This window comes from Hesperophylax consimilis, chromosome 1 (assembly GCF_061612785.1).
Source record: "Hesperophylax consimilis isolate HC1 chromosome 1, BYU_Hcon_1.0, whole genome shotgun sequence".
Classification (NCBI taxonomy): Eukaryota; Metazoa; Arthropoda; class Insecta; order Trichoptera; family Limnephilidae; genus Hesperophylax; species Hesperophylax consimilis.
In genome coordinates this window covers 14,020,906-14,037,367 of record NC_142836.1, presented here as the reverse complement: position 1 = coordinate 14,037,367, position 16,462 = coordinate 14,020,906, and the positions used below count along the sequence as shown (strand labels likewise).

Below are 16,462 nucleotides of genomic sequence, written 5' to 3'. Positions count from 1 at the left end.
ATACATCGATCGCTTAAGCCAAAGATTAAAGTGAGAGACGCGGACGGTTGCTATGCGGTAATCAAGACCCAAACTATTGAGGACGAGACGAGATAATATGAGATCAGCGCAGTGCGGCCTGAAGCCCGGTGGCTGCTGGCCAACACAACCTTGCCCGAGTTCACCGTTCAATGTATTTGTGTCAATTATATAATCTTTAATTACTTTGCAGGCCATTAGTATTGAATACAAGAGTACTAGATAGCCCCTCCATGTAAAATTTTCTACTAGTATCTGTTTGTTGACAACGTATACAACCGATTATTTATTTTTCTTGAAGCAGTTGAATGTATTTGAATTTCAAACCACCAGATACTTTTTTCAGATCACTTTTATAAACCGGTGAACCCAACATCAAATCTAAATATTAAGTCAGAAAAATCGGGTTAGCGAAAAAAACCGCTGATTGAAAAATAATACATATTCTAATAATATGATGCGCTAAACCCGGGTAGACTAGCGGTCCCGAGTTCTTGGTCTCAATGATCTTCATTCATTTTATGTGTTCGTCCGTTTCATATTCTTTGATTATAGGTATTGTTTCAATTTCACAATGAAGCGTAAAGATTTCATGTGTTCTTTTTAAATTAAGTGAGAAATCAACAACGAAAATTGGAAATGAATAACTTTTGATTACCTTTAAACAACTGTGTCTTCATCAGAGCAATTGTTATCTTTACAATTAGTTTTAAAAAAAATAATGTGAACAAAAACTATTGTGTTTCATTCGGAAATTAACTTCCACTTGACGTCAGAATTATACAGCTGTCTGATAACGAACGATGACCACGCTGTTTTAATCTTACAGCACCAGAAAAATCAAAAGTGGGGACATTTTTATAACAAAGGTGGCGAATCTAGGGTATTTTACAACAGTGTAAGCTACATAACTTTGCACCTAGATGTAGTCATGTACTTACACGAAAATGAATACGTTTAAAAAACCGGATACGTAAATAGACAAGTAGCCAACATGACCGGGAAGGTTCGTAAACTATATAAATACATAGTATGTAGGCATCTGCACGTGTTTGAGACAAGTGATCAATTCTCGGAACAAGTGGTGGGCATATTTATAGATTACCTAACCAATTAAATATTATTATTCAAGGCTCTCACAGTGCGTGGAATGAGTTCGTTGTTTCGGTGTTATTTAATGGTGGAAGAAAACAAAAATTAAAAGCGAAGATAGGTACCTTCCTTAGCTCACACGCCTGGCTAATTCTACAAATATCATATACAACAGACCAGTAAGAATGGGTATAACCCTACTATCACGTGAAGCAACCTTTATATTAAAAATAATAAAAAGGATAATTGAATGTTCTCAAAGCTATAAACCCTTATATTTATAGTACAGACCTTTTCATTAAAGATTTTTCTCATGCATAGTTTTGTGTTGAGTAGGTGGGGTTGAATTAGGTGTTAAAAAAAACATAAACCTTCAATTTTGTCATCATTTTAGATTTTAAAATCAGATGTAGACAGTAATTTTCGTATTATTTTGAAGGTAAAAGTTACAAAATTTCGTCAAGAAGTATCAAAGTTCGGATTTAAGGGGTTGTAAAAGGTCGTGGGGGTGTTTTTCTGGTGGGATCGGATGCGGACAGTGACCTTTCTCTTGTTTTGAAGGTCAAGTATGAAAATTTCATCAATCTCTTGTATAAAAATCAAATCCACTCCGTCTGTTCCCCCCCCCCACAGAGACACTCTTCTTTACTGTACGTATATATTTTTTTATATTACAGACATCGGCCGTCAAGACCCGGATAAACCTCACTCCATGAACCCGAGCACCCCTGCTAAGTCACCAAACGTAGTGACCCACTTGGGGTGACCTATGGCAGAGGTGTTGGTTATCCAACAAATAGTTCCCGCGGCGGCGGTACCCATTCCCGCTTCCCAAATTAAAATATAAATATTAACAGATAGATAGTATAGATTTTATGGAAAATATTTTAGTTTGGGAAAAAAGTTGGAATTTCGAAAGAGTTATTTATCTTTTCTACTTCTAAAATCCTGTAGAATTACCCCGCGAAGTTAGTGAACTTTACCTCCGGACATACCTACTGTATAAATAATAATAGAATGATAAGATTGATTTTACAGCGCTGCCAGTATTTTTAGTTACCAGGCGAAAGGTGAATACGGAGATAAATGAGTACGGCTTTTTTTATCAAAATATTGTAAAAATATAACTGCATGACCATTTCCGAATAAAATATTAGTCATTCAAAATACATATAAACACGTGTTCATGCAGGTGGCTTTGTCCGAATAAATATAATGGGGGAGATGTGAAAATATTATGATTTTTAAAAACATTTGTTCCGACTTTCTCATAACATAATCGTGCTTCACTAATAGTTTGTTATGAAATTATTTAATTCATTCGTTATAGGCCTCCTGTCCTATTCTTAACAGGAAAACGAATAATTTGACCAGATTTTTAATAAATTAAAAACATTACATATCAATAAGTTTTCTCCGTGTATGCTTTTTTAAAGGATGTGTGAAAAATAATATAAAGCTACGACTATAGACTACTTAAATTTCAAACGTAATAAAATACATTTCTTTGTGGTAGATACGTGCAAATTGCCTTTAGGAAATGAATAAGATAGAAGGAGAGAATTGCTCAAAACAGTCTAATTTTAGGTGGTTTTACGATTATCCTAGCCAAGGCAAGGACTTCGGACGCCCTAAGCATGAAATTAGAGGCCACAAGTGAAACTACTCTCTAGGATCAAACATAAATCTACTAAACCTCGCTAATCGCATATAGAATACTCACTTTGTGAACGCATAACCCGGATTAACGTGATGAAGGTAATCAAAGATTGTGAAGCTGTTAACATAATTAACAATATCACTTATCGAAGAGACATATTGTCTCAATAGGAACCATACACCTCTTTACAATTCAAAGTAACCACTCAGTCATTTCTCAGTAACGTCATGCCTCATCTGCAAGTATGCGGAATTGATATGTTAAGGAATCAGATTAAAAAATTAAAAAGACTCCTAGAGCGGCTGATGATCTTTGAAATAATAATAACGCGATGAATAATATTGAAGTTCATTATTCACTACGAGGTGCTTACGTTGCTGATTCGTGTGATACGGGACGGTGACGCAAGTGGTAGCCTTGCAAATCCGCGATCGAGGATACGGAAACCGCGGTTACACGAACCACTGGTAACACGGACACGTAGATTACTGGACACAAGGAAACCAGCTACATCTGGATGCAAACACCGGAATACTTTGGACATCGAAAACTTCTTAAAACGACATAGTCGAAGGCATGACAAGCGTTCACTTAGGAATCAATTATAATAAATACAATTATCTCATGTACCGCAATTCATGAAAAAATGATTGTATCACCTCTATAAGGTGTCTACATTATTTAACCAATTCTCCACTTTTGTAAACAAATATTAATGATAATCAAAACCATGACAGCTTCGAAATATTTTTAGGAATTTATTTATTTATTTTTATTTATTTAGTACAGGTGATGATACAATGACACATGTACATATACATAAAAAATACTTTAACTGCCCAACTAGGAGGAATTCCCGTTTTAGGACAGTCAAAATTGAATTAGTATACATACACGCATACATATTTTGTAAGAACAAAAACAAAAAAGGAAAAAAAAGTAATATAATATATATATATATATATATAACTAAAAAATATATATATATAACTAAAAACAAATATATATAACTAAAAAATAATGATACATAAAAAAATATATTATTATAAAAGATTAAAAGCAAAAAGTTAACTGATGTTAACTTGTTGTTTGGTTTGTTTAGTTTTGTTTATTCTCTTGTTTTCTTAATGTGTTTGATATTTTGTTTGTTTTATTTTTGGAAAAGTGTGAGTTCACACTCTTTTCTCCCTAATTGGTGAAGCCAGACAGTGATCGATTTACGAAGAGCACCTATGCTTTCCTTTTTCCAAGCATCAGGTATAAAGTTGTAAAAGTATATACTGTATATATACTGTGTATATAAAAGTATATACTGTATACTTATTAAAAGTATATACTGAAGATTAGAAGAAATGGTAATGGCCAATAAACATAATGTTGAATGGTAACCCTTCAATATGAAAAAAGTTAGATTGCGCCAGTGCTTGTGAAGAAACGTTTAGACTATATTATGTCTGAACAGGTATTTGCCACTCGTAAGTGGAAAATATTTAATGCAGAAGTCTTCCAACAACTTCTTGTACCCTACTTAATAACCAACTGATTTGATTTGATATAACTTTGTAAATTCATATGTACTATCTACTGTCGAAATAACAGGAAAATGAAGCCTTTATTTTTTTGAAAATATCCGCGTAAACAATATTGAAGAGTTTGTAAAATACTTACGACACAACATTCCACAAAAGTTCTATTGCTCCTTTTACACCAATAATAAAAATATTTTCCTTAATGGAGTGTGCATGTAATCTTGGCACACGAGAAGGTATTATTTATCTGCCTATAATGGGGACTATTGGACATTATGCGAGATCGTGCAATACTAAAAAGCTAAGGATAATTAAGTGGGTACAGCTTATGAGGAAAGAAACTCTACGTTTTATTTGGACGTCCTACATATTTCGGCATTATTTGGCAAGTTGGCATTGCGTTTAAACCTTTATAAAGATCACGGATAAAGATTTCCTACTCTACTTGCTCGATGAACACCAGGTGATGATAAATAAATAACAACGGTTAAGAATAAACAAATAGTTAAATGTTTTGTATGGGCGCCTATTTACAATGGCTAAATTATGTCAAGGACAGCGTTGACCTGTGCGAACCAGGTCAAATAATTCCACCCGGCTCGTGTTGACTTCAATCAGGCCTCTTCTACAAAAAAGGTCACGGCTCTGATAATAATAGGAACAGCTTTGAACTTTCCCTTAGCGGGGAAGAACTTAACACACCCATTGTGTATCATGGTAGCCTGTAACGGCTGGCTATAAATCATCGTTCATTCTTACCATCCAACAACAAGTCATTATAATTAACAAATAAGCTCTTAGAAGTACATAAATGCCATTTAAAATTATAAATTGGCAGACACAAATACATAATTGACCTCCAAAGTGGATATTTAGGTAAAATGTAAATAAGACCAGAGGAATCTTTAATGTATGGAAGGAAATTATATCGAATTTGGTTAGCACCATCTTGACATTTTACCAAAATAGAAATTGGTAATACCCGTCAGGATAATACGTTTTGAAAACCTAACACGATGAAATAATAAGTAAAGTTGTCAATATTGACAACGTTTGGTATTATAAAAAAACTGGACAGCAGGGGCGTTCCGTGACTTTTCGGCGAGTACTTTCAATTATCTGGAATGAAAAAATTTTCGTTGGAATTTTTCAGTCCAATTCCAACTAGACGGAATTCCAACTCTTAAAAACTTTTAGCTACCCGGAGAAGTATTCTATCCCCTGATAACTTTTTACCATTCTGACAGTTAATAAGAAAAAAAACATTTCAGCTATAAAAATGATTTGTCATGGGAAGACGTAAGGGAGAGCACGCAACTGATGCAAGGTTACAGCTTTTGAACGAGCAAAATTGGTGGGGATTACTTAATGAAACAGAGCTATAAAGTTATCATCTGCATTCAAATCATCACAGAACAGAACTTTTGCATACAAATAAGAGATTTTACGACTAATAAATTCAATATTAAATGTTTGATATGGGTTCGTAAGTTGCAGTCATGTAGAAAAACGCCTTAATAATTTAAGAACAAGATTATGGAAGAGTTCACCAAATGAAATAAATGGGTTTGATTGATTCCCACGCGTTGATATCTAACTATTATTGTTATATCAACTGAACGGGATGAATAACGTAAACTAGAAATGGAAGATATTTATACTATAGAAAACCATATTCAAATGAAATTGTAATCAGATTTTCGGTAATATATTGACTTCAAAGTCAGATAACATGTAACACTATGTATACGAATTACCAGTACCGAAACTACTTATAATTTTGTATGCTTATTACCTCGCATTATCTCCGATGTTTACACAAAAAATTTATATAATACTACTTAATAATAATAATATAAATACACAAGAAGTTACACCGGTTATAAAATACAGTCGTAAAATACAAACGATTACAGGTTCACATTTTATCAGATCACGGTAGGAACCTATCGGAACGGAGAAATCTCAAAGATTATTAAAACCTTTGTTGCCGGTGAATCATCGTTAACCTTCAGATGGAGCCGTGATTGATAACCACGTGATGCATCTCTGAAATAGGATTTGGTTACATACACCTATCTACACGGAGGCTTTGTTATAACCTGGCTAATAATCGCCACGAACAACCGGATAAATTAAACTCATTTAATTCCACGCTAAATGCCAAAAAGTAACTAGGTTCCATATTCCATTGATATGCAATACAAATTATGAACCTTTGCGGTACTAAAACGACTTGTCATGTGGGTATAAGAGTCAGACTTTTCTGTCCTCAGATTCTTGTCAAAGTGTCTTCGCGATCGTTTTATTCCGATCTTATCTACTTTCGCTTTTATCGGTCTAGTGATGTCATATAAAGAATTCATTTGTTCGTGCATTTCGCTGCTCATATCGTGAAACTTGATGAAAATCTAAGGATCTTTTAAAAAAAAATTATAGCCGTTACGGGACGGCTGGTAAATGAAACATCACAATTGATTTTTATTTATAGAAGTGAAAATGAAAGTAAACAAGTCTTTATATTTCGATAGTAAAACAATTAATATAAAAAAATAACACAAACAAATATATTAAAAATTAATCATCATCTAAATAGACCCGTTGACAATTTTAGTGATAATAGAAGCAAATATACCGCACAGAGTTTTGGCAGCCGGGCGGAAAAGGCCGACGAGTCACGAGGCTGGCCGAATGAAGCGTCATTCCGTGCAAGAGCGTGGTCCCGTCAGTTCTTCCCTTTGTAAAAGATATTTCATATCATAAAGTAACAATTTAAAAAAATATACTTTAGAATTGCTCCATTTAGAAATACGGTTGTGGTTTTCTTCTAAAGTTATCAAGAAAAACCCTTGGAAATTTGGCGATAGAGTGTGAAAAATGGTGCATGCTAACAATCTAGGGGCAATCTAGTTTACTATTTATCAATGTTTTGTACATAAGTAGGTACTTGGTCTTGACAGTTTGCGGTATTAATTATAATAATGGATCGAAGCAGACCGGGAAATCACAATTTAGAGTGGGCAGGTTCGTGGATGCAGCGTTCTTAATGTGTTGACTGTTTTGAGTGAAGAGTAGGAAATTAATTATAGCTTTTGTATTCAAATCTCTTAAGGAATAATCGCAAGAGTTGCCGATAGTTAAACTACAAGTTATCTGGTTAGCTTAACTACAAGTTCTCTCATATTTAATCTAAAAATAAAATTTGAATTAATGAAAATATCATCTCCGTCATCGCTATGGTAAAAAATATTGCTACTCATCACAAAGTTAAAGGACAGAAGATCAATTATTATCATACTTTCGTGGTGTTGTTGAGTACAAAATATGCAAATAATAATAAACTACGTGATCACGGCTGATGTGATCAGAGACTCCATAAAACCCATTAGCAGGAATGTTACGATAAGATCAAAAACATAAAACACTAAACGTCCGTTGATTATATTCTAATCTTTTGAAAATTGAGTCTCAAACAAGGCACAATAAATTGATTGTGTTTTAATAGCATAAATTCATCAAAGAAATGGATACCCATATTTGCTTTTAAACATTGCTATAGTAAATCATAATTGCTATAGTACCTGGTAAAGCTTGGGTCTAAGGGAAACTAGTTGGCGTAGCACAAAAGCGGTTTTAAAAACAAAGTTTGTTTGCGTATAATGTCAAACCACAAAGTGACTTGCACTACGAAAATGCATTATTATAATTATACGTGTTTTATTATATTCATTTTTGTAATAAATAGAGATAATGTTATCCTCACTAAGATCCCTCGAGCTGAGGATATCATTTACATATTATTTAAATTTAGTAGTATGAACAATATAAAGTAAATATAAATATTTTAAAAAGTGTTCTTTCTGAAAAAATGATAATTTCAAATTTGGAACTGATTGTTTTAAGAATAATAATGACAAGCGATAAAGTACACATATTATCAGAAAATTATTTTACATTAAGGACGGGTTGTTTCACAGAATTTGAATGATTCATCAAATTTCGAAGATGATTTTCAAGTTCTGTGAAGGTTCAAATGGGGTTAAAAATGTCGTCGGCTACATCTTACAACACGGACCGGTTACAACGGAAATAATAAAATGTAAGAAATGCAATGTAGTAAATACAAATAGAAAAAAAAAATCCACGGGTCTGCGCTAATAAATATAACAAAAACAAAAAATGATAACTTGCATATCACCGTTTTTGCTTAACATCATCCCAGGGGCAATAGGTCATAGGTTACCAAAAGTGGTTTGCTACGTTTGGTGACTTAGCAGGGGTGCCCGGTTTCATGGGGTAAGGTTTGTCTCTCTCTCGACCCATCCCCTTACACCGCAGTGGGATGGAAGAATTCATTCGCCCGTCATTCCTTGACCTCATACTGACCTCCAAATTCCTACCCACCCCTCATAACTTTTTATTTCCCAGAACTTTCTTTCCTTCCCTAAAAATACTTCCACACAGCATCCCCAAAGATGACATAGGCCCTGAGGGTTTTTTTTCCTCAGGGCCTCCTGTGTGGAGCTAATGTAAATAAGGGCGCTCTACGAATATTCGTAAAATATTTTAATTTATTTATTATTTATTAATTAACGCCCTTTTTCGGGGCTTTTACATATGAATATTAAGAAATATACGTTATTTATAGTACATAACTGATTTGCTTCATTAACATCATTTTATATTTGTTTAAACATAAATTTAAGATGTCCACTGACTTGGTATAATTGTTTCCCTCCATTAGTATTCTGGGCAAAGAGGAATACATATGGTAGTTAGTCCCAGAATTTCTGCGCTGAAATAAATCCCGACTTCTAGTATTACGTTGTGAAATCCCGAAGTTTATTAATTCTAGCAATACCAGACTATCAACTAAATCATTTAGAATTTTAATTCTAAATGAATTTTAATTGAAAATTCTCCTGTCTGACAATTTGAGAATATTCATCTAATTTAACAGAGTGTTGTAGTTCAACATAATTGCTGGAATACCCACTTTAAAATTTATAAAACGTCAAAATTTGTATTCTTTCAACAGCTTGTACATGTATATTATAATGTGGGTTCCAGACAGGAGACTAGTACTCAATGTTGACTTTTACTGTTGACTTCTTACATAGGCAAAATAAAACAATTTAATACACTTTATAATGTTAAAATTTCTGGTTAGCCTAGTTATAAATCCCAACATTTTTAAGTCCTTATTTCTGTTATGTGGTTAACAAATGAAAGATTTTATTGAAAGGTGATGCCTAAGTCTTTGATTTGTGTTAATGTCATAAGAGCCTTGTTATCAATGCTGTAATAAAAAAATCACTGGATTTTTTATTCGAGAAAATCAAACTATTTGACATTTTGAGATATTTACGTAGATTAACACCAGATTAATAATTTGTTGATATTGTCTTGAAGAATGTTGCAATGGTAAATATTTTGAATAGTTCTATACATTTTGAGGTCATCAGCAAAAATTAATATGGATACATCATGAACAAATTTATGTAAGATCATTTATAAACAAGATAAATAAGATTCGGCCAAGGTGTGGACCCTGTGGAACTCCACTTGTTGCATTAATTTTTTCCGACAGGGAGGATTTTATTCTAACAATTTATTGTCTTCCGGTAAGGTAGCTTTCAAACCAGGCTAATATATTGCTAGGTATACCAAGCTTTCCTAATTTTTAAATGAGAATTTAATGAGAAACTGTATAAAAGGTACTGCATATATATGTGTAAAAGCTTTAACTTAGACATCGACCGTCAAATCAACATTTCAATCGAGCAATAATAATCGGCAAAGCAGTATTAGTTATTAACTATTGTATTGGCTTTAACTACATATCTTCGAGTGCGGAATATTAATAATGATTATATTATTAACAGCGTTATAAGATTACAAGTTAACCTTAAAGATCTCGCTATTTTATTTATGAAAGTTGACCAAACTATCAATAAATTCAATCTGCGCTAAAAAATGATGTCCACTTACATTTCATGGACAAGAACTTATTTTAAATGAATGTATACTTAAATAAACCGATTCTTGGTAACAAAACAATCATGCATATTTTGATATTTTTTATATTTGGAACTAGCGGAAAAATCACGGAAGAGTCCGAATAAGATCGCCTCCTATTTTTTTAATGAAAATTTATTATGTTTTATTTAAAGAGTTAATAACGGAAATAAAATCAGTTTTTGGATATCTCCAAAAATGACGAAGTTAGGAGCTTTCAAAGTGAACACAGGTAAAATGTTTGAAATGGTGTCTGGTGACGTCACGCAAGATACGATTAAGTACAATCCTGCTGCAGTACCGCTCAGCATGTTGTAATAGTCTAGTAATCAACTAATTTGTTTAAAAAACTGAATATTCGTTGTAGGAGACGACCTCATTATCGACAAATCAGTTCCAATTTAGAAAATGGCAGTAAAAATAATTTTCTGTTAAAAATATTATATTACAGGTAGGTACTTTATAGCTTGTTATTTTAAAAACAAACACTATTTTTTAAAAGATGACACAAATCAAAGCCAAAATTCATTGAACCGGGGTTACAGAAACAGAGACAGACAATTGAAATAAGTATTTGAATTATTTAAATATTTATTTGAAACCACACAAGAGTCCAAATTGCTTTCAACCGTCTGGAGCCAGTGAGACTACGGCATCCCCTAATGGGGTATGTTGTGAGGCTGAAGGTAGTGGTGGGTGGGAAGGAGATGGGAACGAAAGGGGAAGAAGAATGAGGGGAAGTACCTGGCTATTCAGAACTGGTCACCAAACACGGCCAACGCCATTTAAATCAACGTTTTAATTCAGAATGGTGGTCTTACAGCAGAGCGATACTGAGAGTATGGAACGTGTCTCAAATATAATATATATTATTTTAAAAGAGTACTTTGCGAAAAAACAAAAATTATATACCAATAACGCCGTGTATAATAACAATAACACATGCGCTGCTTAAAATAATACGAAATAAATATTATAACACAGTGAAAACCGAGTTAAAAGCATTTTTTTAAAGTACCTCTCTAAAAACACAGCTTAATTTTATTACAGCATACAATAATGTTTTAAGAGGAACGGCTGCGCGACCTTTTCATACAAAACTTAGAGGCCGAAATTCCCGACCTAACTGAATAAGTATTTTTTTATACAAATATCTAGTACATGCTAATTTATTTATTTTTGTTTCGAATTATGATATATAGGCCATTAAATAATTCAATTTAGCATTATTTTAGGGGCATCTTCGGCATTGTTTATCAAAATATTGAAAAATAAAAAGTAGCAAGATAGGCAATGGCTTGAAATTTTAATTTATACACGTCAAATTTGTGTTCCAACGAAAGCCGTTTGTAATTTAAATGTACGCCTATCAAAATGCTTTTTTAATCATTAATTAGGAATTAAAGTAAAATAAATTTTCAATTATTTTACTAGCTATTATTAAAATTTAATTCTTTAATAGCCTATATTTTATAACACAAAACCCAAATATATAAAGTTGCACATGTCCGTACTAGATATTTGCTATTTTTTTGGATTAAATTTTTTTCAGTTTTGTTGTGTATTTTGGCCTCAAATGCAATAATTTAAGTTTTTTTTATGAAAGGCGCCACGCAGTCGTTACCCTTAAGTAAATAACTAGGTACACAAGAGGAGCGAGAAAATGTATACGTAGAAATTTGCGACATATTATGAAAGATATTTAAAAATACTAAATTGCAAACTAGCATAATTGGTTGGTATTGGGTACAGAGATAAGTCGATAAACCTAATCTTCAGTGCAAATAAAAATAATACAGAAACCATGTATGGCACGTGTAGGTGGTGCATCCTGGTACGTAAATTTGGAAGCAATCGGAGGAATAATTTCCCGGTATCATGGTTTTCTTCGTGTGATGAGAGTACAAACCTAGTATGGATTCTCTAAATGACATAAAACAAATTGTATCTTTTTTTCAGAAATACATAATATCGCACCTCCGGTGCTAAACTATGCAAATAATGTAATTTTTCAGGAGAAGCGTTTGAAAATTCGACATCCTATTATAATGTATAGTTCTTCTTGTCAAAAAAATGAACTGGTAATTATTTAAACTACAACTTTAAACTTTATATCAAAGTAAAAGCAAACGTCTCACAACTTTGTAATAAAAAAATATAAATATTTTAAATTTACAACCCTCCCAGAAGTGACATTATGGCACTAGAAAACAATTTACCAGGCAATTATGTCATAACAATCAAAACACGATATCATACTTTTCTAAAGTTTTATTAATTAAAATATCAAAGCAGTATAACAAACTTTCTTAATTCTACATATAGAACTTTACTATTAATCAGACTTTTTAATCTCAGTCTTCTTACCATTTTACGAACGGTTTTCAGCGACGTTTCATATTAAATCAGTCATTGGTCACGTATGGTACCTATTTAAATACTATAATTACGCAATTAACAACAGTATCAAACAAATACAATTTCTTTTAATTATTATTATTATTTTAATTAGCATTAATTTTGTACTAATTGGGTACTCTTAAAAAATCAAAAACCTTAAATTTATTGTCACATTCCCAGGAAAATCAGGGAGTCTTTAACGCTGTGCTTTCAATAAACTTGTTTTCCCTGCAAGTTGAAATGTGACTTTATAGAATGTTAGAAGTACAAAAAATTAAATGAGATCATTATAGAAACTTTCATAGTATCTTGGTATAATATTTGCCTCCACTAATTGCAATAAATCACGCTTTTTGCGTTCTGTAATTGGTATTTTTGAAGTGTATGCTTGCTTGAAGGGAATGTCATCTATTCTTTGGGCGTTGCCTCTACTTCCGCGTAATTTTTTTCCTCTTGGTTGAATTATAGCTTTTGCTTCCTCCCAGTTTTCAGTTTTGTAAGTTGTTCGATATTGGTAATTTTCACAATTCTTTGTGAATTTAATGCATTTAATATCACCAGTTTTGATTACATCTCCGTTTAAATTGTTTGCTATATTGAACTTCATGTTTTCCTCAAGTGACTTCAAATCAAAGAAATCATCGTAATTAATTTATTTTACCACAAATGGTTTACCAGTCTTCTTCGCCCCACGAATCAGGAACATTGTCACGATTGTTAATCGAACGAAAACTTTATACCATAAAACATAAGGATTGGGGAAACAATGTCACTACGTACACAAGTATCTTTATTATTTCATGTCACAACCAACTTAAGTGTTGTTATTGCTCCAAAATCATAAAAATGAATTGTCACAATTACCTTAGTGGCGTTGTAGCTCCAGGAGACTGCTATTCGTGCGGGCTGCCGCGCGCAACTAACCAATCGAACGTTGTTTCTCCCAGTGGAGGTTAGATTTTCACCAAAACCATAACGACATAACTGCCCTCACGCGGAAATTATACGCACTACACAATCGACGATGACGCACCAAGTAAAGAGGTACATTAGTTATTTTTTCTCATACTCAGATCAATTTTGACAAAACTTGCATAAGTGACAGTTTAGCACCGGAGGTGCGATATAATAACACGAAAAAACTATTGTTTAATCTTTTTTTAGAATAAAAGTGATAAAACGTTAAAACCAGTCGTAAAATTCGAGAAAAAGACATCCGGCGCGGCGCCTCCGTTTCGCATTCCGTTAAATTGTGACAAACATATTCCGTATAATATGCAAATTAGCAATAAAATTCATCGCTAATATTACACAGGTCCATGTATCTAGTAGCTGTAGGAATGTAGGTGTATATATCGATATCATCTTCATTTTAGGAATTGATTTTATTTTAACTGAATGCAACTCACTGGGGTCAAGGTCAGCGGCTCTTATGGAAAAAATAAAACCCAGTTTTGATTCCAATGCTAATTTAAAAAGCAATTTTTGTTTAAAAGTGTTAAAAATACATAACAATGTCAAAATATATAAATAGATGTAAACCAAATGTTAATATTTTCACTCGCTTCTAAAATTAGGTTAGGATTTGCTCTCGTACTTTTGTTCAAAAAGGTGACATAACTCGTTTATTGCCGCCTTTCAAATCACAACTTTAAAAAATAATATAAAAATCTACAAATTATTTATAGTTACAACCCGGCATTATCTAAGGTTCAACACTATTTGTCGGAACCTTTTTTTCTTGTTGAATAACTTTAAAATAGAGTTTAAGTTTGTTGGATATTGTCAGGACAACACAGGGATTGAAAACACTATCGGTCAATCCAACCGTCGAAATAATCACCTAACCTAAACAAAATAATGCAACTTGAAATTATATTACAAAGAGAATAGGTAAACTACACCCAAAAATGAAGCAAATTTCAGTATCAAAACAATTATTTTGTGTGGGTATGCACACTCGACTCGCACGCGACAAGTAAACGTATTCAGAAGAAAGAAAAAAAATAAAAACAAAGTATCGAATAAACGATGATGAAAATGGGATAAACCCAAAGGCGTGCGTCAGGTAAAAGGATATTCCCTCACCACATAACATACACAGATAAGTAAGTATTGAAGATACCCATCAGCGGTATCGTAAAATCTCGTATTTCCTTCTTCTGGATGCGAGAGTAAAAAAAAGGCTCTGATGTTTCCATAATTACATCAAATCAAGACAAAAACGACGTCATGGCTGCTGTACACTGGGAATCCGGTCATTACAGTACGAAATGTAATAATCATTTGATTTTTTTCTAAGAATAAAGAGATGATTCATTGTATGAACATATTCGATGACAGATTATTAAGAAAAATACTGTCTTAGTGCAATAGGTGCAGAATACCAAGGTAAGTCAATATCTATACTCCAAAATAAATTCAGCCAAAAGGAGGAAAATTCAGACTAATAAAACTCATAAGGACTAGTAATTTATGAATGTTGACATTGATACGTCATCTTATAAATATCTAGACTACGACTTAGCAGTGAGTAGGTTGATGTGAAGGTGAAGGTGATCTTAGCTTAAAAAACATGCGAACCAATTGACAGATTCATTTATCATAAAAACAAAATCGTTAACAACAGCTTAAATGCAGTTGAAAAGATAATAATTAAGGAAAAATTCATGTTATTTCAGGACGGCGTGGAATCTAAGGATAGAGAGACTGCGACCAGAGGTCGAAAGAGCGTCATTCATTGGGTTGTAGCTAATAGGGATTTTTATGTGATACCACACTATGTTCCCGACTGTCCGGAGTCAATAGGATTATGCATGTGGCATCCCCAATTAGAAGGATAAATTAAATGGGTAGGGGGGAGGAGACGAGGAAGCGAAAAATTAGGAAAAACCTAGCGTCAGATCTGGTCACCAAACATTGCTAAAGCCATTTCAAGCGATGATTCAATTTTTAATGTTGAATACACACGTATGGCTAATATTCGCTTAGGCCAGGCTATGAATTAGCGACCTCTGGATCTCTCTGTACAGGTTTAGCCAAAAACAGCCAGGTAAATTAATGGTAAAAATAAAACTCAGGTAGAAAGGTACTTAAAATTAATTAGACCGAACAAATCATAATAATTTTTGTAACGGTATCAACCAGGTCCGAGATGAGGACGAGATGATCACCGCGGGGCTGTCATCGGTTGAACAGTTTGTTGATCAGTCAGTTGTATGGAGGTATATATTATCCAGCGGGCGCCTTGGCGCGGCCAGTACAGCTCTAGTCGCCTTGCCGCGAGGTCCGCGTGCCTAGCTCCGCCGCTTCGAACGGAAAGGGTTGAGAGAGAATTGTCACTGCCGGCGAATTGGAGGAAAAGGCGGGAACACGTCCCGCGCTTTCCCCGTTTCCCGCAGTCGCGTCATAGTACAAACAAAAACACTAGTTCAATTAAATTAATTATTTTGTATCTCGTGTCAAAAAAAGGTACAAAATCTTATGAAGTAAGAAGTTCGTCGATGTTTGTTGACATTGCACGGTCGTTGACAGCGGCGATTTCGCTACAGAAACGTTGATCATTGCGAAAGGATAATTTAAACCAAACATAATTTTGAGAGGTACAAGACTTGAGAGTGGACACATCCTATCTGGAGCGGAACATGGATCGAAGAACGAGAGCGTCAACGCCACCTTCCTCGGCCTATGTGGAAAGTGGAAATGAGGCCGACATTGAAGTAAGTCTATTTCAAATATGTGCTAT

General features: G+C 33.5%; 2 protein-coding genes across 3 annotated transcripts in view; one reads left to right on the top strand and one right to left on the bottom strand.

The window, feature by feature from the left end:
• nudC (nuclear distribution C, dynein complex regulator) overlaps positions 1-16,462 on the bottom strand; it is a 115,672-nt gene that overhangs the window by 49,502 nt on the left and 49,708 nt on the right. The window lies entirely within an intron of this gene.
• Positions 1-16,462, top strand: part of LOC149426317 (uncharacterized) — an 80,464-nt gene that overhangs the window by 28,104 nt on the left and 35,898 nt on the right. Inside the window, exon 1 of one of the 2 annotated variants that reach the window (XM_089650363.1) lies at positions 15,994-16,436. The exons of the other annotated variant lie outside the window; for it this stretch is intronic. Within the exon in view, the coding sequence (XP_089506489.1) occupies positions 16,362-16,436 (75 nt within the window). The 5' untranslated portion in view covers positions 15,994-16,361. Of the gene's footprint in view, positions 1-15,993; positions 16,437-16,462 lie in introns of those variants that run through there. 2 annotated transcript variants of the gene reach the window in all.